We start from the raw sequence: 23,496 nt of genomic DNA, 5'->3' as shown, positions 1-23,496 counted from the left end.
AATCATCTAAGCTCAAACACATTCTAAAAAGAAAGAAAAAATATACATCTTATTCCCCTCCTCCACATTTTACGATTTTTGATGTCCTCTTTTACATCTTCATGTTTTTTCTTTTGCTGTTCATTGTAGTTATTGCATTTCCAATCGTGATTTTCACTTTTCTATAGATTGTTGCTTCTCTACTGTTTAGAGAAGGTCTTTCAATGTTTATTTTGGGCTACATTTAGTATTGCTGTGTTTAGTTTTTGCTTGTCCAACAAATTCTTTCTCTCTCTTTCTGTTCTAAATGATAGCCTTGGCTTTGTAGAGTATGCTGTGTTGCAGGTTTTTCCCTTTTAGGACTTTGAATATATCTTGCCACTCCCTTCTGGCCAGCAATTTTCTGTAAATACATCAGCTGACAGCCTTATGGGGGCTCCCTTGTAACTAACTCTGGTTTTCTCTTGCTGCCTTTAGAATCTTTAACTTTTGCCGTTTTAATTATAACATGTCATGGTGTAGGTCTGTTTGGGTTCAAGTTGTTTGGGACCCTCTGTGCTTCCTGTACCTGCCTATCTGTTTCCTTCTGTAAGTTTGGGAAGTTTTCAGCCATTTCTCCAAGTAATGTTTTTGATCTCCTTTTCTTTTTCTTCCCCTTTTGGGACCCCTATTACGCACAGATTAGCATGATTTATATTATCCCATAGGTCTCTTATATTGCTTTCATTTTTTTCCAGTTGTCTTTCTGCTGTTCTGATTGGATGACTACCAGTTTTCACATGCTTCTGATGAGACATCTCCCCTAATTAGGGGGATGTAGTGTGTGTACAAGGTGACAAATGTATACATTAGTCCAGTTTACGGGGCGAATGTGTGCTGTGCTGATTTGGGTCATTGTCTTAAATGAAGGGGAACGTGCTCACTGGGGCAGGAGCTAGACAAACAGGAGAAACACTGTGGCTTTGGGAACAACTCCTCAAAAAGCGTGCCTCCTTTTTCCCATTACTTGGCTTGTTCCTTTGAAGAGACAGGTCAAAGGAAGGTTGCTTTATTTATTTATTTATTTTCTTTCAGCTCAGAAAACTGGAGCAAACCTTGGGCTGGGTCACTCCCCCTAACAGACTTTGTGACCCCAGGCTGTGCCTTTTATTGCTCTTGTCTGCGATGTCTGCATCTGGGAGAGGATGTGTCCGGTGGAACCACTGATCTCACAGGCTCCTTCAGTTCTTGAGTTTGATGAGTCTGAAAGCTGGCATGAACCACAGCAAATTACATGTGCCTTCTCTCAGAGTCATTCAAGTCACATATTAGATAATGCCTGCCATTACTATAAATGCAGCATTTTTCTTCAATTTTGTTTTATTTTAAAAATCTTGTTTTTTTTTTTTAGGATTTCTGGATTTTTACTTTAAATTGAATATTGTTTACTTGCCTGTCAAGGTCAAAGATTGTTAACAATAATCTAAATTACATATTATTTTCTCAGTCTGTAAATCAACTTTTGATTTCTTTTTTTTCTATTTGTTTTTGGAGGGCTATTTTTAAAAAAAAAATCCTGTGTAGTGTTCATTTCAGACCTAAAAGCCTAAGCTACTGGCTGGTTTCTGTCTGGTGTGAGCAGGAAACTGCACTATTATCCATGTAACGGAGAGGTTTAAATTTTTTAACCGGAATGACATTGAGCGAAGAGCCAGTGGAAGTGCACACCTTAATTTAAGCACAGTGTCAGCATGCAGATGACAAGAACTGGGCAAAGGGGTTGTCTTTGTTTTTTTTTAAAGGATGTTTAGGTGTCTGGGCAGAAATAAATTTAACATATGAGCCTGAGCATCTCCCTAACTGTGAGGAAATCAGTCATGAGACCCCAATCTGGAGATTCCACATAGTTATGTGGCTCACTTACCTGAATCCTGGATAAGAAAATAGACACATCAAAAAGCAGTTTTTGAAGATTTAGATCACTTTTCCTCTCCCAAAATTGGAGAGCGGTTTGGTTTGGGAGAAGCAGTTAATTAGGCAGCAATGTCCAGGATCTTTGCAAAAATCGCACAAAGTATCATTGATTTAGAAAATAAAATCTTGGACTAAAGACTCAGCGGGCAGGGGAGAGCTGCCCGCACCTGCACCTGTTGTCTGCTGACTGTCGGCACCACTTTAAAGCACACGTCACTCCGGTGAGACCCGGGACGCTGGGAGACGTGTGGGTTTGCTTGGCAGAAAGCTGCCAGTGTGTCAAGTCGTGGCCACTGGACTGAAAGCAAAATGCACCTTATCTTTGATAGCTGTTCACCAGGTCATCGGCTGCTCTTCAGAACAGAACATCGTGGACCATAAGTTTTGAAAACTGAACATTCATTAAATGCACGCACCGCTATTGGAGAAATATCATAAAACATCTTTTTAATGTGAACACTACTCCGTACAATGAAAAACTATGTACAGTGTGTTGCTTCCAGGTTGACTACTTGGACATCATCCGTGTACCCAGCACGTGACTCCGGCCGGGAGCTCCCGTCCGGCTGCGGTGCCCCCGCCTCCCCCCGGCGGCTCCGCAAGTTCACGGAGGCTGTACAGTCACACTTCCCTTAGTAACCGTGGCTCAGCAGGCTTGCCACCCCAGTCACCTGCGACCCAGAGACCCCGGCAGTCATACAAAAGTAGAACTCACAGAGTAGGCTTTTCCCCAATAAATAGTCATTAGACAGTACAATCCATTTCCATCTTAAGACATTGTTTTCAGTTAGGAAAACGTTTGCTTCTCAATGGAACTAGAGTGACTAGTAGAGAGACAGTGTGCGGTTCACACTGCAACTGAGTTAGGATGTCTTTGTGTACAAATATAGCATATCTGGGCCAGGAATATAATTTCTAGTTGAAGAGTTTATTAGGCTTCACACGCAGGGCTGCTAAATACATTCACAGTTTTCACAGACTGTCATCGGCTGTTCCAGTTGTGCTGTAAAATCTCCAATATTATTTTCATTCGTGAGTGCAAAGCAAGTGTCCCACTTGGCTACGATTGGTCCTGGAGTGATCAGCTCTGAAATGATTTCGAGAAAGTTCCCTCATTCTCCAGTTTCGTCGTTTCCTTTTTCAGGTATGACTTCCAGGCTCCGGCGCGGCTTGTGAACGTCGGCGTTTTCTGTGCCGGGTTTATTCAGCCCACAGGAAACAGCAGCGTAGTGGATTTGTTTCAGGTTCTCCAAGGTCTCGTTCTTGGCGTATTTCAGAAGGTCCGCCTGTCCCTGCAACAAAACACGCAGTTAGACAGCGCTCGCTAAGCCATGCCTGGTTGGTACAGTTTGACCATAGAGATCTTCCACTGAAATAGAAATATTTTGGTTCCACAAAAGGGCATATTCATTTCTTAGTGGCGCTACATCCAAATAGGTCCATTTTTAATTAAAAAACAAGCCTGCTTTCCCAGTTTTCCACACCATACTCTGAGTGTGTTGCCTTTTCAGTCCTTTCCATTTATGCATTGGTAGACAGTCCTGGGTGTTGACCGTTCCCATCTGCCCTGGTTAGAGTGACATCTTTCCCTAATTGTGCAGCCAGTCTTGCATTTTTCCTTTTAAGTTTTTTTTTTGCTTTAACTTTTTATTCTGAAATAAGCATAAATGCACAGAAGGATGCAAATATTGTACAGAGAGGTCTTGTGTACACTGTCCTAAATTTCTGCCACTGGTTCCACCTTACGTAAGTTTAGTACAACACCCAGAACCAGGGAGCTGACACGGTACAGGTTTATGCCATTTCACCCAGTGGGAAGATTCCCGTAGCCGCCAGTGCAGTCAACACAGGGAGCTAACTTATCACCACAAATACAATCTATCCCCTTCTATTATGACTCTGCAGTCACCCCCCCATACCCACCCCCATCCCCCTGCTGTCCCCAGCCCTGACAAGCCGCTCTCAAGTTCTGCGTTTAAGGCAGGCGCTGGCAGTCACAGGCACGCAGCAGATCCTCACCGAGTTCTAGTTAAGAGAAGGGATAGAAGAAAGCATTCTCTACTTTGAATAAACCCTCTTAGCCAAATTTTAATTTCTTTTCTGGGGTGTGACCATCAATTTGACTTACGTGCAGCCTAACATGCATACAGGTCAGAAAACGGGGGTGGGGGGTAGACTGAAACACGGTCACTGGGAGCCTGGACTGGGAGCTGCCGGCCAAGGCAGTCTGTCAACCTCATCACTCGACAGTTTGCCCAGAGAATTATTTTGCTGGGTTATGGGTGGCTGTGGGGGCTGTCTTGTGCATCCTAGTAGCATGCCTGGCCTTGACCCACCAAAGACCCCCTCAGTGTGACAACCATGATGTCCGCAGACACTGCCCAATGTTTACCCTGGGGGGTAAAGCTGCCCGTGCATCAGCAAGGATTCCAAGAGGCCCGACAGAAGGGATGTGAAGCCCCGCTGGTCCAAGTCCCAGCACTCCTCTCTTGTTCTTCGCTCCTTCCTCCCTCCCTGTGTCTGAGCTGCTTCCTCCCCCGGTTCTTTCTCCTTCACGGTCACCCTCCTTCCTTGCTCACTGTTCTGTTCATGCTCTTGGGCGCTGATTTATTCTGTTACTGTCTTTATGATGCTCTGTCAGACATGGTTTGCCTTTGGATTTGACTTTTCTTTGCCGTACCCCCATGCTTGGTACTCTCCCTTCTTTCTCCCTCTGTTTTTTTGTTTTTTTTTGAACTGCCTTGCAGTGTGCACCCCCTTTAAAGTGCTCCTGCACAGGTAAAACTGGGCCAGCTGCGGAGGGTGGCGGGGGAGGACTCACCTCGGCAGCGGCTGGACTACAAGCAAATCCAGCTGTGTGGGAGACCAAACTGCAGCGCAGCCTTGTGCCACGTGAGGTTGGAAAGCACACACGGCATGCGCTGCAGCTTCCCACGTAAGGTAGATGATTTCCTCGCTTTACAGACGCCTTTCGTGAGAGACTACACATGGTTCCACTGCATCGTTTAACTGGAAAGAGTTGCATCTGTGTTCATCCTTCGCTGAACTCATACGCTGGAATTTTACAAGCTGTGAGGTCTTTCTGCGTAAGTATTAGCATCACTGGGCCAAGAGTCTAATTTCTTGTTAAAGAATTTGCCCTCACATGCAAGACTGCTATATACATTTATGATTAAGATATTTTAACTAGATATTTGTGCTTTAACATTTCAAATATTATTATTACTTAATAAGCTGTATTTTGTTTTTTTTTTTTTAGAATAGCTTTGGGTTCACAGCAAAACTGAGCTGGAAATGCAGAGGTTCCCACATCCCCCCATCCCCACCCAGGCACAAGCTCCTCCACTGCTGACATCTTACCCCACAGTGTACGTCTGTCACCACTGATGGACCTACAGTGACACATCGTTACCACCCAAAGTCCCTGGTTCACATTCAGGCTCAGTCTTGGTGTTGTATATGCTATAGGTTTTGACAAATGTATAAGGATGCACGTCCACCATTAGCTGCAGTATCAGATGGACTGGTCCACGGCCCCAAACATCTTCTGTGCCCACCTCTTCCCCCCTCCCTCCCCACTAACCTCTGGCAACAACTTTTTATTGACTCAGTAGCTTTGCCTCTCCCAGGATGTCATACAGCCGGGATCGGACAACATACAACAAGAAGCCTTTTCCAACTGGCTTCTTTCCCTTAGTGGTATTCATTTAACTTTCCTCCAGGGCTTTTGTGTCTTATGAGCTCATTTTTTTTTCCCTACTGAAGTCTAGTTGATTTACAATGTTGTGTTTCAGGTATACAGCACAATTCTTCAGTTATACACACACACACACTGTTATATATATATGTTCTTTTTCAAATTTTTTTCCATTATGATTTGTTACAGGATATTCAATATAGTTCCCTGTGCTATATAGTAGTATCTTTTTTAAAAAACCTGTTTTAATCCCAAACTCCTAATTTCTCTCTCTCCTCCACTACCCTGGTAACCATATGTTTTCTGTCTGTGAGTCTGTTTCTGTTTTGAAAATAAGTTCATTTGTGTTATTTGTAAAGATTCCATACATAAGTGATAGGGTTTTTTTTTTCTCTTTTTGGCTTACTTCATTTAGTATAACAATCTCCAGATCCATCATGTTGCTACAAATGGCATTATTTTCTCCTTTTGAGATTGAGTAGTATTCCTGTGTGTGTGTGTGTGTGTGTGTGTGTGTGTGTGTGTGTGTGTGTGTGTGTGTGTGTGTGTGTGTGTGTGTGTGTGTGTGTGTGTGTGTGTGTGTGTGTGTGTGTGTGTATGTATACATACATACACACAACTTCTTTATCCAGTTACCTGTGGATGGACATTTAGGTTGCTTCCATGTCTTGCCTATTGTATATGTGCCCAGGAGTGGGACTGCTGGATCATATGGTAAGTCTAGTTTCAGGTTTTTAAGGAATCTCCATACTGTATTCCACAGTGGCTGCACCAAACTGCATTCCCACCAGCAGTGGAGGAGGGTTCCCTTTTCTCCCCACCCTCTCCAGCATTTATCATTTGTGGACTTTTGAATGATGGCCATTCTGACTGGTGTGAGGTGGTTCCTCACTGTAGTTTTGATTTGCATTTCTCTGATAATTAGCGATACTGAGCATTTTTTTCATGTGCCTTTTGACATTTGTATGTCTTCACTGGAGAACTGCTTGTTTGATTGGGTTGTTTGTTTTTTTGTTATTGAGTTGTATGAGCTGTTTTTATATTCTGGAAATTAGCCCTTGTCAGTTGCATTGTTTGCAAATATTTTCTCCCATTCTGTAGGTTGTCTTTTCCTTTTGTTTATGGTTTCCTTTGCTGTGCAAAAGCTGGGGTGGGGGGCGCGGGGGGGGGAAGGAGAGGACAGCCGGAAAGGAAGGAAGGACCCACCCAGTAACCACATGCAAAGCCCAGCTCGGTGCCCTCCTGCAGTCAGCTGGAATAGTGCAGGTCAAGCATCGCTAACACCGCTGGAGAACATGCTAACACACCTCCTGAGCCCACTAACCCTGGGAAATCTAAACTGAAATAATGTCAACTATTGGCCATCTTCTCCAGAATACTTAAGGAATCATTCATTGGAGATGGTATGGAATGCAATGGATGATAGATGCAAACTTTGTAGAAAATAGTATTCTTAAGTATTTTTGAGCAAATTTGCTGTAAAACCAAGTATGGAAGGAAATGTTGTAGAAAATCAACATAACCCTCCGGGGAGGGACCAGAAGCCGCCTCATCCTGAGTCAGGGAGGTTTGGGGGAGATGCAACAGTCCCCACATACAGACGGGGATGAAGAGGAGGGGATGAGGCCAGTCTGCGCCACTGCCGGCAGCCATGAGGGGCTGCAGACTGTGACAGAACATGAGACAAGCACCTGGCAGGAAAGCAGGCTGGCCTGAGGTGTCTCCCCACCTCTGAAGGGAAACCGCTTCGTCCACAGCGTCTGCTCCTGTGAACACGGCCACCAGGGACGCCTTCCATCCCTGTCCAGGCACGCTTTCCTCGCCCTTGAACCTGGACTGGCCTCGATGTGCTTTGATCACCTGGAGGAGGTGAGGCCATGACCTTGCGAAGCCTTACTTTCTAGGGGCCCAGCAGCCCCAAGGAGAAGCTGGCGCTGGACTTACCGGCGGTGAGCCCCACGGGGAGAGAAACCAGCCCTTGCAGCTGCCCAGAGGAGCAGCCGGTCCCAGGAGGGAAGCCTTCCTGGTGCTCCAGGCCCAGCCCTGTGAGTGGCCGGAGCCACAGCACCCTGAGGACTGAGCCACCAGCTGTGGTATGGTCTGTCCCCCAGCAACAGATGATGACGCAGCCCAGAGGGGGCTGTGTTTGTGTGGGGTGACAGGCCCTTCCTGGATGCCATGGGCTGGGGCTGCAGGGACAGGCTGAGCCCCCCGGAGTTCTCCTTAGAATGCGGACTAGGGGATACAAGTAGTCCTGGAAAGAAGACCTTCGAAGGTACAGTCAGGGCCAGGCCAAGACGAGAGCAACTTATACAGCGTCAGAAGCTCCAGTTTCCCTGAGATACCGTCCCCCTCACGACGCCCGGGGTAAGCCGTGTCTTCTCTTAGTTGAGTTTCTGCTCCTCACCAAAAACAGAGCCTGTAACAGTTACCGCAGGACCCTCTGTTTTAGGAATGGCCCTACATAGAAACAGTGCAAGTGATCAGCACCGGGAAAACAAAGTCACCGAACATCTGGATGGAGTTGGTGCGTTCAAAACACACGACACAATTTCCTTCCCATGTTCCTTGTGAAATGAGCAAAAAGAAACCGGCTCGCTCGCTCTCTCTCTCTCACACACACACACACACACACACACAAGCAGCAGCCACACAAAGAAAGGGGTAGAACATAATTTAATGAAACTCAGAAAACTCACACTGGCAATTCATAAAAATTCTAATAGCCAACCAACTGAGTGTCTGTCTTTCGAGTTTTACTTCTGAGTGATGGAGAAGAGGGGACAGGAAAGTTAGGAATGAGGCAGATACAACTGGATAGAACACAGCAGTGATGTCTGTGCAGAGCAAGGCAGTGAGCCCTGGGAGAAGGGCTGCGGACCCGAGGCCCAGCCCATCACACGGAGAGCCTCCAGGCTGCAGCGTGGGGAGGGTGGAGCCCAGACAGGGCCCCGCAGCCCCGTGCAGCTGGGGACACAGCCTGGAGCTCAGGCCCAGCGGGTACGAGGTGGGGGGCAGGGAGCCCTATACTGTAAACATCATACATGTTCTAGAAAGTACAAAGGAGAAGCGGGGAAATTCAAAATGAAAACCCCACCACCTAGGATTAATGTCGGATTAGATGCTGTAGAAGAGACAGCAATATTGCTCAAAGATGTAGCAATAGAAACTATTAAAGAAAACAGAAAAAAGGCCTGAAAACAAGTAAGCAGTGTGCATCTGCAACTTGCAGGACAGTATCAAGCAGTGCATGTGTATAAATGGACTTACAGAAGAAGAGAGAAGGGGTAAAACGGAAAAAAATTTAAAGACACAATGGCTGAAAAATCCCCAAATTGGATGAAAACTATAAACCCACATCTAGAAAAATCTCAAGAAAAATAAAAACCCTCTAAGCAGAAGAAACAAAGAAAACCACACTAAAGCCCTTCATAATCTTCTTTTAAAAACTTAAAAAAAAAACAACCCCAAACAAAAAAGATATTCAACCTCTATACACTTACTAGGCTGGCTACACCGACAAGAGCAAATGTTGCCATGGGTGTGGAGTAACTGGACCGCTCACAGCACTGCCGGGGGATACAAAATGCAACAGTTCGTAAAGCAGTTTGGCAATTTCTTATAAGGTCTGACGCTCACTCACCATATGACCCAGCGAGTCTACTCATAGGTATTGACTCAAGAAAAATAAAAATATGTGTCCACACAAAGACGGGTAGGTGAATGTTCATCGCAGCTTCACTCCTAGTAGCTAAAAACTGGGAACAACCCAAGTGTGTTAAGCAGTGACTGTACGAACAGAGTGTGGTTCAAGCTCACTGAAACACACATCAGCTTGGATGACGCTCAGGAGAGTCCTGCAGAACGCACAGGCCTCCACTCCATGAGTCCACGTACAAGGCTTTTCTGAGACGGGTAAAACTGCAGAGACAGAGCAGAGCAGTGGCTGGCAAGGTGGGGGTGGTTTACTAATAAAGGGGAACAAGGAATTTATAGGGGTGACGGAAGTGCTCTGTCATCACTGTGGGGGTGGCACGACTGTATACAGCTGTCAGAATTCCTTGAATGGCACCGTTAAAATTGGTGAATTTTATTTTATGCAAATGATACCTCAATAAAGCTGATCCAAAAAAAAAGAATGGTGCTGGTTTGACTAATAGTTGCGAGGTCTTGAGGGCTGGCTTATGAATTAAAGAAGCTCTCAGAAGCCCGTGGGGGTGGACTTCACCCCACCTCCCCAGTTATGCAGCAGAAAGTCTAGAACAGGATGGTTACAAACTCTGAGAAAGCTGGGCCCAAGTGTCCAGACAAAGGCTGTCTATGACCCCAGGTGAGACTTCTCTTGTTTCTCTGCCACACCCTCTGTCTGCAGAAAAGCATGGGTGATGTCTGGGACTGGCAGTGACAGTGAACCAATTTAAATATTGAACTTACAGCAAGCAACGTGGGAATTACAGTCCTGTGACGAGCTGGGGATATTTAAACCCAGACAATGGAAAACTAACAATATGCCTAACTCCCCATCCAGAAATATTAGTGCAAATATTTTCATCTTTCACAGCAGAGGGTCAACCCAACAAAGCTTATAATTGAAATGCGTAGCTTTCAGAGAACCCAATAAAATGACTCCAATTAATATTTTTCAGAATCTCTTATACTCAAGAGGGATTTTCTAGGAAATAAATATCCCTTAAAATAAAAATTGGTCAGCAATTAATTTAGTCTCTTTATGGTTTGCTTTTTTCCTGTTAAGTGAAAGTTAGTACTTTAAAAAAAATTAAATAGAGCATTATAGTAGCATTCTATCTACTAGTATACCTCATTCACAAGACACTAGTGCCTGTGAGACATACCATTTTATATACCACTAAGGAAGAAAATCACTGCCAATTTAAGTAGGACACGATGCATAGATGCCATGGATTAAAAGATACACATGAATATCAAAGATGTGAAAAATACGACTCAGAATCAATAAAATGTATTTCCATCCACCCACATGCACATGAAAAGGTTCCTGGAATAAAGTCATTTAATAATTTTTTAATAATATTTAATAATTTGATAATTTAATAATATTTAATACATTTATATAATAATTCTTTATCAGAGGGAGGATCAGAGGTCATTTTAAAACTTACCTTTTCTACATTAAAAAAAAAGTTCTTCATAACGAAGCTGGAGGCATAATCCCTCTCAGACTTGAGACAATACTACAGAGCTACAGCAAAACAGTGTGGTATTGGCATAAAAACAGACACATGGATCAATGGAACAGAATAGAGAGCCCAGAAATAAACCCACACACGCATGGTCAATTAATCTTTGACAAAGGAGGCAAGAAAATACAATGGAGAAAAGACAGTCTCTCCAGCAAGTGGTGTTGGAAAAACTGGGCAGCTGCATGTAAATAAAGTTAGAATACTCCCTCACACCACACACAAAAATAAACTCAAAATGGCTTAAAGACTTAAATATAAGACAGGACACCATACACCTCCTAGAAGAGAACACAGGCAAAACATTCTCTGATATAAATAGTAGCAAACTTTTCCTAGGTCAGTCTCCCAAGGCAACAGAAATAAAAGCAAAAATAAACAAGTAAGACCTAATTAAACATAAGCTTTTGTATAGCTAAGGAAACCATAAACACAAATGAAAACACACCCAATGAAATGGGAGAAATATTTGCAAATGATGCAACTGACAAAGGCACAATTTCCAGAATATATGAACAGCTCATACAACTTAATAACAAACAAGCAACCCAAGCAAAAACAGGCAGAAGACCCAGACATTTCTCCAAAGAAGACATACAGGTGGCCAATAGGCACATGAAAAAATGTTTAATATCCCTCATTAGCAGAGAAATGTACAATGAGGTATCACCTCATACCAGTCAGAATGGCCATCATTCAAAAGTCTACAAATAATAAATGCTAGAGAGGGTATAGAAAAGGGACCCCTCCTACACTGCTGGTGGGAATGCAAATTTGTGCAGCCACCATAGAGAACAGTATGGAGGTTCCTTAAAAAGCTCCAAATAGATTTACCATATGATCCATCAATATCCATAGGGAACTCTAACTTGAAAAGACACACGCACCTCAATGTTCATAGCAACACTGTTTACAGTAGCCAAGACATGGAACCAACCTAAATGCCCATCAACAGATGACTGGATAAAAAAGTTGTGGCGTATATGTATGTATGTGTGTGTGTATATATATATGTATATGCATGCAATGGAATACTACTCAGCCATCAAAAAGAGTGAAATAATGTCATTTGCAGCAACATGGATGGACCTAGAGATTATCATACTAAATGAAGTAAGTCAGAGAAAGAAACAAAAATACCATATGATATCATTTATATGTGGAGTCCAAAAAATGACACAAATGAACTTATTTACAAAACAGAAACAGACTCACAGAGAACAAACTTCTGGTTATCAGTTGGGGAGGAGAGGGGGGAGATATAAATTAGGAGTTTGGGATTAATTACAAATTAGTATATACATAAAATAGATAAGCAACAAGGTCCTACTGTAGAATATGAAAAAGAATATATACATGTATAACTGAATCACTATGCCGTACACCAGAAACTAACACAACACTGCAAATTAACTATACTTCACTAAAAAAAGTTCTTTGTAATGAAGATGTATTTACAAAAATAAATGGTTTTTATTCAAAGAAAAAATAACGAAGTAAATATGCAAAAATATTAACTGGGTGGTTCTGGGTGTGGTGATCGAGGATGATACTTCTCCTTGGTTCATTTCTGCATTTTACAGCAATTCTTAAAACTGGAAAAACTAAAACTGGGCTGGATATGCTTGGACGAAAGGGGTTTCTGGCGGGCTGCCTGCTCTGCGAGTGACAACGGGTCACCCATCTGCCTGGACAGTCCCTCTTTTGACAGTAAATCCTATGTCCCACGCCTCCTTCGTTGTTCAAATGAGTGGGGTGATGCACAGGGAAAGGTACTTCTGATTCGATTCCAGGGCAGTGGTACTTGGTTTTCTTTAGGGTCCCTCAGAATCCCTAACAGGCAGATTCCTGTGTCCATCCCCAAGAGTCTGACCCCAAAGGTCTGGGGTGGGGCTCAGGAGGCCCCATTTTAAGCGCCCAGATAATCCCTGTGTCTGGCCTCAGCTTCAGGCCCCCCTCAGCACAGCCTCCTGTCTGCTCTCCACATCCAGCATCACCTGGAGCCTTCCCCAAGCCTCCCCGCCATCACGAGGCACCTGCTGCCCACCGCACACCACACGGGGCCCTGGAGGGCCGACCCTCTCCGAGCTCAGCGAAAAGGACAAGTGGCGATGGGGACTCACGGGACTCCATCCCCTCTGGCCGGGAAAGGCGGGGAGCTCAACTCTGACCCGCGTTCCTGACCGGGACTCCGTGGGCGCGGATTCTTCCCTAGAAAGTTTAAATCTGTGAAATGTGCAGCAGTGAGAAAAGCCCTTCCCTCGAACAGCAGAGACATACCCCTCTCTCCAGCTCTTCCCCGCTTGTCGCCCGGGCTGCCCCAGACTCCAGCATCGCCTGCAGCAAACACCGTCCTAGGCGCCTGACAAAGATCTGTCACCCTATTCGATGCGTCTGTTCCCATATGAACATAAGTCTGAGGTGTTAATTCTCTCTCCCCGACATAATGCAAAAGAAAATTCATTTCCTCGGTGTAGCTGTTTGGTTTAGTTTTGTTCTTTCTAAATTTCTACTTCACGTCAGCTGTCTTTCATTAATATGTGGGCCAGGCTCCCATTTCTGGTGGCTCTTGGCCCAGGGCTTCTCAAACTTTAATGTGCATAAGAATCCCCCAGGATCTTATTAAAACGCAGATTCTGACTCAGCAGGCCTTGTGGTGGTGGGGGGAGTCTGCATTTTGAACAAGCTCCCAGGTGACGCCCAGGCTGCTGGATCCTGGGCCAGAACGAGCAGCATGGATGGCTGACAGATGAAAGGGTGCTCCCTCAGCCTGTTTTTGCCCATAATAAAATAAAAGCTAAATGGGCATCCGTTCCTACCACAGGGCCATAAATTGCTGTGCTCTTTTTTTCCTTAGGGTTGCAGGAAATTTGTAGCGTATCCCCCACTTCTGGTTGACATGGAGTCAGCAAGTAGGAAAGTCAAATTCCTCCTCATTGTCAGTTTTTGCATCTGCTGTTTACTGAACTGCAAATGATCAGTTACATACTAAGCAGAAGATCTAGCGATTTAAAAACAGTCACCAGGTCCTGTGTTCAATCCCCAGTGCCTCCAATCAATCAAACAATCAATCAATCCTAATTGCCTCCCCCACCAAAAAATTTTAAAAATGATTTTAATTATAAAACTGAGTAGGGGCTTAACACGAGGCAATGCAAGCTGGCCAGCTCTGGAAGGGTGACTTTTTATTTAATTAAACCAGAAAACTGCTGTCAGCTGCAGCATGGATCTTTTGCCTTGAAGGGGAACAGAGAAACTCAAAGAGGCAGCTGTGGTAACGTCCTCACAGTTTTGAATTCAACCGAGCAGAAAGTTTGGAGGGTGGACCAGAGAGTCATTTTACATTTAGCTGTCCAAGGTCTAGAGTGAAATAATGCTTCTGTGTTATTATTATTCAAGGTCCCAAACACTGACAAAGAAAAGTAAAGACCACTGAGACAAAACTCACAAAAGTTCTGAGGCACAGACACAATGTTGTTTTACAAATCACGTCATGTTATATAACCACACAGAGAAAAGCCGGGAGACTGCAGAGCAAAAGACCGCTGGACGGTAGGGCCACGTTTACCTCTGGTTGTGCTGTTCTGACATTTTCTACAACGAAAATACATTACTTTTATAATGAAAGTAATAAAACTCAATTCTTTTAAAATGGTCATTCTGAGACAGAAAGGCAAAAGGAAAGGAGGGAAGGACAGACAGACTGAAAGGAAAAGAAGGAAAGAAGCGAACAAGCAGATGCAGATGGTTTTCCCCTTGAAGGAAAATTCCTTTCAAATGGCAATTCCTTTATCCATTTCTCCTGAATATGCCCCCCGCAATTCTTTCCTTTTTTTCCCCTGGGATCACAGCGACATTAGGCTGCGATTATACTTTAAAGTGCTGCATGAAATCTGAGTGACCAGCATGTTCAAATTCCCAGGCATCCCTCTGTAGTCAGCGTTCTCGGTTTCACACAAGGCCGCTGCCCTGACGAACCCGACAGGGCTTTGGGGAGGGAAGGCAAGGTCCTCTCCCTTCTCGGCAGAATCCACAGCGTGCGGACCGCTCCAGTCCCCAGGTCCCCCCCGCCGTGAGCCGCACTGCCCAGCTACCGTGCCCGCAGACGCCCCCCACCCCCGACCCCTGCAGAGGGCAGACCTCTCCCGGGACCTCGGTGACCACGCCCTTGAGCGGCTGGTAACGCGCCACTCGGGAACTGTCCCGCCGACGGGACGAAACCTGCTGGAAACAAACAGCGCTGGCGCACCGTACCTTGAGGATGGTGATGTTCCAGGTAAAGCTCTCCACGGCCTTCTGCAGCTTGCGCTCCTTCAGCCCCTCCTTGGTGCCTATGCTGTGCAGGTGCTCGTGGAATTCCATGGCTGAAAGGAACGAGAAGACGCAGGCTGTTACTGCCCGTCTGGTCTGTGGAAAGGACCGGCGATACTCATTCTCCTCGGCGTAGTGAAAACGATTCCCCTCTCCACCGGGAACCCATGAAGTGCCTGCTGAAGACCGTACAGTGGGGCGGGTGTGTGGCTCAGGGGCAGAGCGCGCGCTTAGCGCACAAGGTCCTGGGTTCAATCCCCAGCACCTCCATTAAAAATAATAAATGAATTTTAAAAAGAAAATCACATCCCCCCCTAAAAATGTTAAAAATAAATAAACACATGGTAGAATTTTTAAAAAATTCAAAAATAAAAAGGGATGTAGCAATGGGGGGAACACTGACAATTCACGGCATCAGCAAGGCGGGAGGATCTTAGAGAGGGGCGACCGTTCCTCGTGCTTCTGAAGGGCAGTCAGGGCACGTGTGATTGTTGTTTTATTTTAGAGATGAGGCAACTGAGGCTCAGAAGGTTCAGAGACTGAGGCTGTGGACGGAGCAGGAGGAAGAGCTGGACCAGAACCCAGGTCTCTGGAACCTCAGAGGCGGATTTCAGCTCTGCTGAGGACGTGGTGTTGGCCACTGGGGATGAAGAGTGCAAAGTAATGTGTTTCCTGTCCCGGCAAGAGTCGGTCTGAGGGCAGATCCCGAGGCCTACTGTAGAGGGGAGGGGAGGGGAAAGCCCTAGAGCCTAACTCTGCATCTGTGACTCTTCACCAGAACTGACGTCATCAGCGAACGCTCCCCACTGTAAATCGAAGTAGTCTCAGTGCAGAGTGGGGTGACAGACTTTTACCTGTTTGACATTACAACTCATGGGTTTTTTACATATTCACCTGCAGTTAATTATTCCATCTCTGGCCAGTGGGAACCCTTCAGGCCGGTTCCTATGTCCTTTTGAAATCACCGGCTGGCCTCTGATACGTCCCTTGCTTCCTGACACACGACATTCTAGACTCGCCAGCACATTTCTCATCCCAGATCTGGGACGGGGCATTTCCCCAAGGGCCTCTGGATGTTTCAAGTGGGGATGGTGTTTAAAGGCCACAATCTGGGGGCTGGGGGTGCTCACTGTTACTGAGTTTTCATGGATTTTTAGGTCTTTTTATTGAACAGATCTTGGGTACATAGATATATTTTTTTTTTAAAGGGAAGAATAAGATCTTGGTAGTACTTCAAACTTAAGTATGCAAGATTTTTACATAATTTTAAAAAATTACGCTTATTTCTTTTCTCAGACAGAAAATCGTTCCTAACCACATTCACATAACTAATAGTAAGACTGCTAAATACACTTAAACTCTGCGACTCGTTTTTTTTTTTTGTCCTTGGTGTATATCTCATTGAGAATGTACAGTAAAAATAGTGTTCTACAGTCAGAACAATTTTTTTTTCACGTAGTTCTGTCACTAACAAAGTACAATTCAGTTCATGTGTTTCCTTCTTTTTTTTTTTTTTTCATTGTGTAGGTGTGTTGGGGTGGGAAATGTTTTTGCTTTCTTGGATGTACTTTGTCTCACGAATCCAAAGTCAAACTACATACCAGGGTGTGTTCAGGTAAGTCTGACTTTCTTCCTGGTCTCCTCTGCCCTCATCCCTCCCTCCCCTTATACATTTTTATTAGTTCTTAATTTCTCTCATAGCCTGGTTTCTCCTTGAAAATCCAAGCAGATGTGTCTCTGTGTCCAGTGCTCCGTTTCTCGCACAGAAGCAGCACCCTGCAGACCTGCCTCGTGTCACACATGTGGTCGTCACGCCATCCAGTGTATGGAGCTCGTCCTCACCCTCTGTCTGTCTAACAGCTGCACAGACCCCAGCGTGTGGGTGGGCCGGCGCTTACTAACCAGCCCCCTGCCGATGGACCAGTGGACACGGCTTCAAATCCTTGGCCATTACAAACAACGTGGAGCAGCTGTAATTCTCACGTTTCCTGTGTACCTTCATATGTCCACTGTTCAGCTGGGCATCCGGATTTCTGACTCTCCTTCTATGCAACCTTTCTGAAGCAGCTCCTCACACAGTGACTGACAGCATCTTTATTCCTGAGTGTCTTTCAACGGAGAGCAGGGACTGCCACACACACGATAAATACAGTAACCTGCTGGTTTAGTGTGTCTTCCAATTTTTTTTCCCTCCTGAAAGAAACTATGGGCCTAATTCCTGTCATGTTAATAAGGCTTAAGAACCTCACTGGTTTCAAAAAAAAAAAACAAACCAACCTAGTAAAATTCATTATGTTATCTAGGGAACTACCACACTGACTACCCTCCTCTTCCAAAAGCTCTTTTGCCAACACCCCAGCTTGGTTCACTAAACACCCTCCCCGACGCTGCTGGTGACCTGGCTCTCCCAGGGGGCCACACCCCCACATCTAGTTCGGATTTTTACTAGATGTACTTGGCTTAATACACCAAAAAAAGAAAAAAGAAAAATAATAACCATGAGTTGGTAGCGATGATGTTCTAAAACCCAGGATTTCTGTTAGAGTAAAACACACAGACACACATATGCGTGCACACACACACACACATACTTTGTCCCCTGGTCAGGTCTGAGAGACTCCCTGGCGTGTACCTTGCTGATTCAGACCCACTTCCTAGATCACGACCAGGTGAAGCCCTGACGGGCTGGCTTTTCAGCATGATCTGGATTTCAGGACATGAGTCATTAATATTCATGTTTCTATTTCTGATAGTCAAGAAGCACTAGTCTTACAAGAGTTTTGGCAGATGGAATTCAGGACTGGAACGGTGAAAGAGGAGAGACACAGGAGAGGTGGAGGAGGGGTGACTCCCTGTAACGAGAAGGTCCACACCTGTACGGTGACCGAGGTGCACAGAAAAAGCATCTGGGAAGGGAAACGGAAGCGACACTCACACGGGACTACACAGGACAACTGCCTGACCAGAGGCGAGCTATTTAAGATGCTTTCTTGTTGCAGATTTCAAAACTGGCACGGAGATGGAATATCACAAAACTGGGGGATTTTTCAACTGCCCAAATGGCTGTGTGGAAGCCCCACTGCTCTGGAGGCAGATGGTTCGTCCTGCCCTGCTGAGCATCCGATCACCACAAAGGCAGCGAGGCAAGGACCAGGCCCACCACGTCGTGCTTCACTCCAGCCGACAAGAAAGAATTTCAGGTAACAAAGCATGGGACTGCGGAAGGAGGGCGGGGATGCAGGGCTTGGAGAAGCAGCGACCCCAGATTTTAAGAAAGCAGCTTTTAGAAAGTTCAGAAGGACACGGGGCCAGAGGCAGCAACAAAATAAGCTGCCCCGAAAAGGATTGAGAACCCAAGGACGAAACACAGTCAAGATAATAAAAAATGCTATTGATGAGGATGAAACGGGGAAACATTGAAAGAAACAGGTTTGGCTGTCTAAAGAGCTCATGTTTTACATGTCTGCTAAAAAGGGGCAAATCCCCTTCTCTTCCCCCTCTTAAAATATCTGTCATTCAATAAAAGTCCACAGGGAAGTGAAAAATGTGTTATTAATGAAGTTCTTTAAAAATGGGCACAAACTCTCCTGCACTGTTGGTGGGAATGTAGTTTGGTGCAGCCACTATGGAAAGCAGTATAGAGATTCCTTAAAAAACTAAAAATAGACTTACCCTATGATCCAGCAATCCCACTCCTGGGCATATATCCTGGAGAAAACTCTAATTTGAAAAGACACATGCACCCCAATGTTCACAGCAGCACTATTTACAGTAGCTGAGACATGGAAACAACCTAAATGTCCATTGACAGATGGCTGGATAAAGAAGATGTGGTGTATTTATACAGTAGAATACTACTCAGCCATAAAAATGAATGAAATAATGCCATTTGCAGCAATAGGGATGGACCTGGAGAATGTTATATTAAGTGAAGTAAGCCCAAAAGAGAAAGAAAAATAACATAATATCACTTATATGTGGAATCTAAAAAAAAAAAGACACAAATGAACTTATTTACAAAACAGAAACATACTCACAGACATAGGAAACAAACTTACGGTTACCACAGGGGAAATGGGGTGGGAAGGGATAAATTGGGAATTTGAGATTTGTAGATACTAACTACTGTATATAAAATAGATTAAAAAAAAGGTCCTACTAAAAAAAAAAAAGGTCCTACTGTACAGCACAGGGAGCTATATTCATTATCTTGTAGTAACCTATAATGAAAAAGAATATAAAAAGGAACATATGTATGGGTATGTATTACTGAAACATTATGCTGTGTACCAGAAATTGACAGATTGTAAACTGACTACCTTAAAAAAAAGGGCACAAAAAGGTGATAAGTTGAAAATGAAAGTTACATTAAAAACATAAAACCCCAGATTTTAAAAAGTGAACAAGACTGTTAGACCCCTCGTTATGTCATTGCTTGGTTTGCTACGTAACACATCTGTCTCTTTACAAAGATTTTTACATTATTAACTTCTAGATTCATCTTTGCAAATGTTCTGCCAACCCACTGATATGCAGTTTGTTGATTTTATTTTTTCAGCAAATAAAAGGATTCTCACCTTGACCTGTTGTCAAGCTTGTACCTCTCACTGCTCCCCCATGAGCACAAAGCCCAGGCCAAACACTTCGGGGAACACATTCAGAGGAGACAAACCGGAACTCGCCAGGGACTTGACAACCTGGGGAGAAGCTAGAGGATTTCCCAGGGAAATCAGAAGGAAAAGGGTTGGACTATCAATGGCCCAGGGTTTTCCAACTATCATGCATTATTTTTTTTTAATAGTTTATTTATTTTGTTTGTAGAGGTTTTTTTTTTTTTTTTTTGCACGGGTGGGTAATTAGGTTTATTTATTTAGTTATTTTTATGGAGGTGCTGGGGATGGAACCCAGGACCTCAGGCATGCTAAGCATGTGCTCTTAACCACTGAGCTACACCCTCCCCTTCATGCATCCTTTCTATGTAAGAGTCTCAGCCCCTAACATGAGCTCTTGAGATGGTTGTGTGGATCCAGCAGTCACGCTGTGAGGTCCACGTTGCAGGAGCTGTCGGATGGGCACTGACCCAGTCCTAAGGGAGCGCAGCGGGGGGAGAATGAGGTTGTGCCACGGCCCTGGGTCAGTCCACGTGTAATGAGCAAGTGTGATGATATCTCTAAGATGCGAATGGCACTGTTCCCTTGGTACTGAACTAACTACCAGGAAATCTGCTCTAACGTGTCACAGAGAGGCTTCGCATCTGCAGTGACTACAGAGAACCTGTCTGGGCTACAGGCTAGCTAACTTTCTCTCTAGTTCCCAAATGACTTTCAGCAAAGACACATGAGCCCAGGGAAAAAGTCCTTATCTCACTAAGAAATGTAAAAGCAGCATCTCTTTTCCTCCTGTAGGTCAAACCATTCTGCCCAAAGAGCAGAGCAAATTTTAAAGTCACTGGTGAAAATCAGGTGAGGAGAAACTTTCAGACTAAGCTGCCACCTTCCCCTGCCCCTGACAAAGAAGCTAAGTTGCTTTTGTCTTTGAATTCCTCGCTCTTTCATTAGTGTGAGGTGGTGGAGTTCGGAGCCAGAGGACAGTGAAGGGGTTTGGAGCCCCCGCGGTGGGGGGAGGAGGGGCATTGACCCGTGGGAGGATGAGCTCGGGGTGGACCAGGAGCTGGGGTGAATCCCTGGCTGCAATCAGTCAAAACACCTAAAACTAACACGACACTGTACATCAACTATATTTCAATAAAAATAAATTTTAAAAAAAGTAACGGAGGCAGGGAGGTCAGGTAGGAGGCTGTCACAGCAATCTGCGAATTTTAAGAGCACAGGGCCTCAACTGTAAGAGTGATGTGGGGGAATGGGTAATGTGGCTTCGGGGGAGTTTTTAGAGGATCTGGGAACAGGCTTCACAGAAAAGTCACATGGAGTCTGGAGCGTGGATCTCAAAGCTGAGTGGACAACAGAATCGTGGAGGTGCAGGTTGAAAATGCAGGTCTTCTGCCTTTCCCTCCATCCCCCCCAACACAGGGGACTCTGAGTCAGAAGGTTTAGCAAGCACCCAGAAGCTTCCCACGCAAGAGGGCTAGGATCACTCCGAGGAAAACCAGACTAGGGAGACAGGGAGATGGGACTGAGGGACGGAAAGTCATGCTCAAGATGGGAGTGGCTCCAGCAGATGTCAGAGGGCCATGAGTCCAGGGGCATCTCCGGAAGTCTCAGAATTGTGACACTGCCAACTCCACTCTAATCAAAGGAAGGAAGGAAGGAAAAGAGAAACAGGGAAGGAGTGGGGGAGACAGACAAACAGACAGACACGGGCAAGACAGTCAAGATTCCACTTTTTTTTTAGTGACTGAAGCTCACATACAAATATTTGTTTCCAAATTAGTTTACCTTGAACAAGGGCTTTTCCTAATGTTTTCTAGTTTCACTTTTTTTTTTAAAAGGACTCCAACACAAAACAATCAGGAACATTTGAAGAGGTAAAAGTGGATTTCTCACAGTAGTTCTCTATTTCTGCAGTTAGTAGTCAATATTCATCATACAGAGATACAAACAGGTCTCATCGTTTTGGATAACGAAAGTAATTTTTTGATGCTTGAAGTAGTCAGGCAAATTGGTCAGCCAATAACATTGATTGCTCACACCCAGCGTACAGGTGATTTGACTGCTGTGTTACTGAAACGTGCTAGATACTGTTAAGAGCTACAGCCGTCTAGAAGGATGGGAATGAGCTAGGGAACTAGGGTTTGTATCAGCAGCTCACTGACAGCCCGTTCATGAAGAAGTCTTTATAACTTTGCTCTGGAACACAGAGGCTGAGTTCAGACGCATTAGGAGAGCACACAGATTGGCAGCTTAAAATGATGATGTGAGGATGTGCAATTCCTGCTCTTTTAAATCAATGAGGAAATACTGTGGGTGCAGTATCAAATCAGGACTTTGGTACAAGGAAACACACTGTGTAAGGGAGATTTAGTAGGCATGTAAGGACTATATATTATAATGTAAAATTTTACAGAATAAATTACCCCAAACAGGTAATTTACAAAGTATTTCTTAAAAGTATTTAAAAATTTAAATTGTTAAATTATTAAATTAAATTTAATGATTATTTTTTAGTTTATTTTTAAATAACTAAAAAATAATCAATCAGAAAAGTTTGAATTTCTGAAAACTCTGAGGACATCCCTTCTGTTTCCACCTTCGTGCCTGGATAGGAGACGAGAAGAAATGCCCTGGCAGGGCTGAAGCCCCGTGCCTGTTACAAAGCTGGAAGCAATTATGTTACATAACAGGGAAGAAAGGGCGTTCTTAGTTAGCATTTCCTGCCTGAGGTCCTCAGTGGAGTCGCAAGAGTATTGAACCCTGACTAAAGAAAGGAGCTGTGTCAGCGCCTGTCCTTGCCGACAGGGCTCCGCGGCCTCGCCATCAGAGACCAGACGGGCCCCTCGGGTCAGCTTGTGGGGTTAATGCCACCCCTGCCATCCTCCCAACTACCGTGAACTCCACTGACCTGCAGTCCCCACCCTGTGTTTACACAAAGCAAACATCTGGCGTTTGTGCAGGTCCCTTGTTGGCCAGTCATTACTGTGTCCTTTATCCCCTGCCTCAGCTGCTGATAGTTTAGGGTGACAGTCCCTCCCCTCTGGGAAGGGGACTGTCCGTTGACACAGGTACAGCAGCCCTTGCAGGCAGGCTTTTAAGAAGGCTGTTAAGTGGGGCCTTTACGGTCCTTAAAAGGATAAGAAGGTACGGGAAGACACCCTGAACCAGCTTCTCCTGTGCTGGAAAAGACCAGCCGCTGTGCCCCCGTCCGTCAGGGGCCAGCACTGAGGGCTGCTCCACGCAGGGCCTGTTGGCACCGGGGACACACAGACTGCGCCAGCTTTCTGTGCAGCCCCTGCTCCTTCCTCTGGGTGTCAGGGGCTGGAACGGGGGCTTCCCATCAAGCACTTCTCACTGATGCCCTATGCGTAAGAAAAGCCTCCATCCTTCTGCAAATATTTAGTATTTTATTAAAAATGTCTTTTGTGATGACTATCTGCAAAAATCAATGTTTAGAAGTTTCTAAATTACAGATCTGAGCTGAAAGACATCTATTCTTAAGGAGCATGGCCTGGTGGGCCCCCGGGGAGACCCCCGGAGCAGGAAAGCAGAGCGAGGCGGGCTCTGGACTCAGGAACAGCAATTCCCACCGGAAACACAGCTTTCAGGTTCCCAAACAGAAACCGGCCCAGTGAGGATGAGGGAATTAGAAATGGGGCTGTTTGTTCTTTCAGGAACAAGTTCTACTTCCTGTATATTTCCAGTAACTTCCCAAGACTACTCCAAC

General features: G+C 44.9%; 1 protein-coding gene and 1 long non-coding RNA gene across 5 annotated transcripts in view; one reads left to right on the top strand and one right to left on the bottom strand.

Moving 5' to 3' along the window:
- Nucleotides 1-2,362: 2,362 nt before the first annotated feature.
- PLCL2 (phospholipase C like 2) overlaps nt 2,363-23,496 on the bottom strand; it is a 172,634-nt gene continuing 151,500 nt past the window's right edge. For 3 of the 4 annotated variants that reach the window (XM_072946018.1, XM_072946074.1, XM_072945968.1), the window contains exons 6-7: nt 15,103-15,212; nt 2,363-3,224 (exon numbers count right to left, since the gene is read on the bottom strand). In XM_072946018.1, the coding sequence (XP_072802119.1) occupies nt 3,045-3,224; nt 15,103-15,212 (290 nt within the window). In that variant the 3' untranslated portion in view covers nt 2,363-3,044. Of the gene's footprint in view, nt 3,225-14,322; nt 14,443-15,102; nt 15,213-23,496 lie in introns of those variants that run through there. The other variant, XM_072946125.1, reaches the window with a different exon arrangement.
- On the top strand, nt 3,095-17,326 carry LOC140688056 (uncharacterized). Its single transcript, XR_012062760.1, has 5 exons — nt 3,095-3,270; nt 4,897-5,018; nt 15,665-15,819; nt 16,687-16,774; nt 16,889-17,326. It is a non-coding gene; the product is annotated as an uncharacterized lncRNA (long non-coding RNA).

Source organism: Vicugna pacos, chromosome 1, assembly GCF_048564905.1.
Source record: "Vicugna pacos chromosome 1, VicPac4, whole genome shotgun sequence".
Taxonomy (NCBI): Eukaryota; Metazoa; Chordata; class Mammalia; order Artiodactyla; family Camelidae; genus Vicugna; species Vicugna pacos.
Note: the sequence above shows the minus strand (reverse complement) of the source record. Positions and strands in the feature narration are given on the sequence as shown.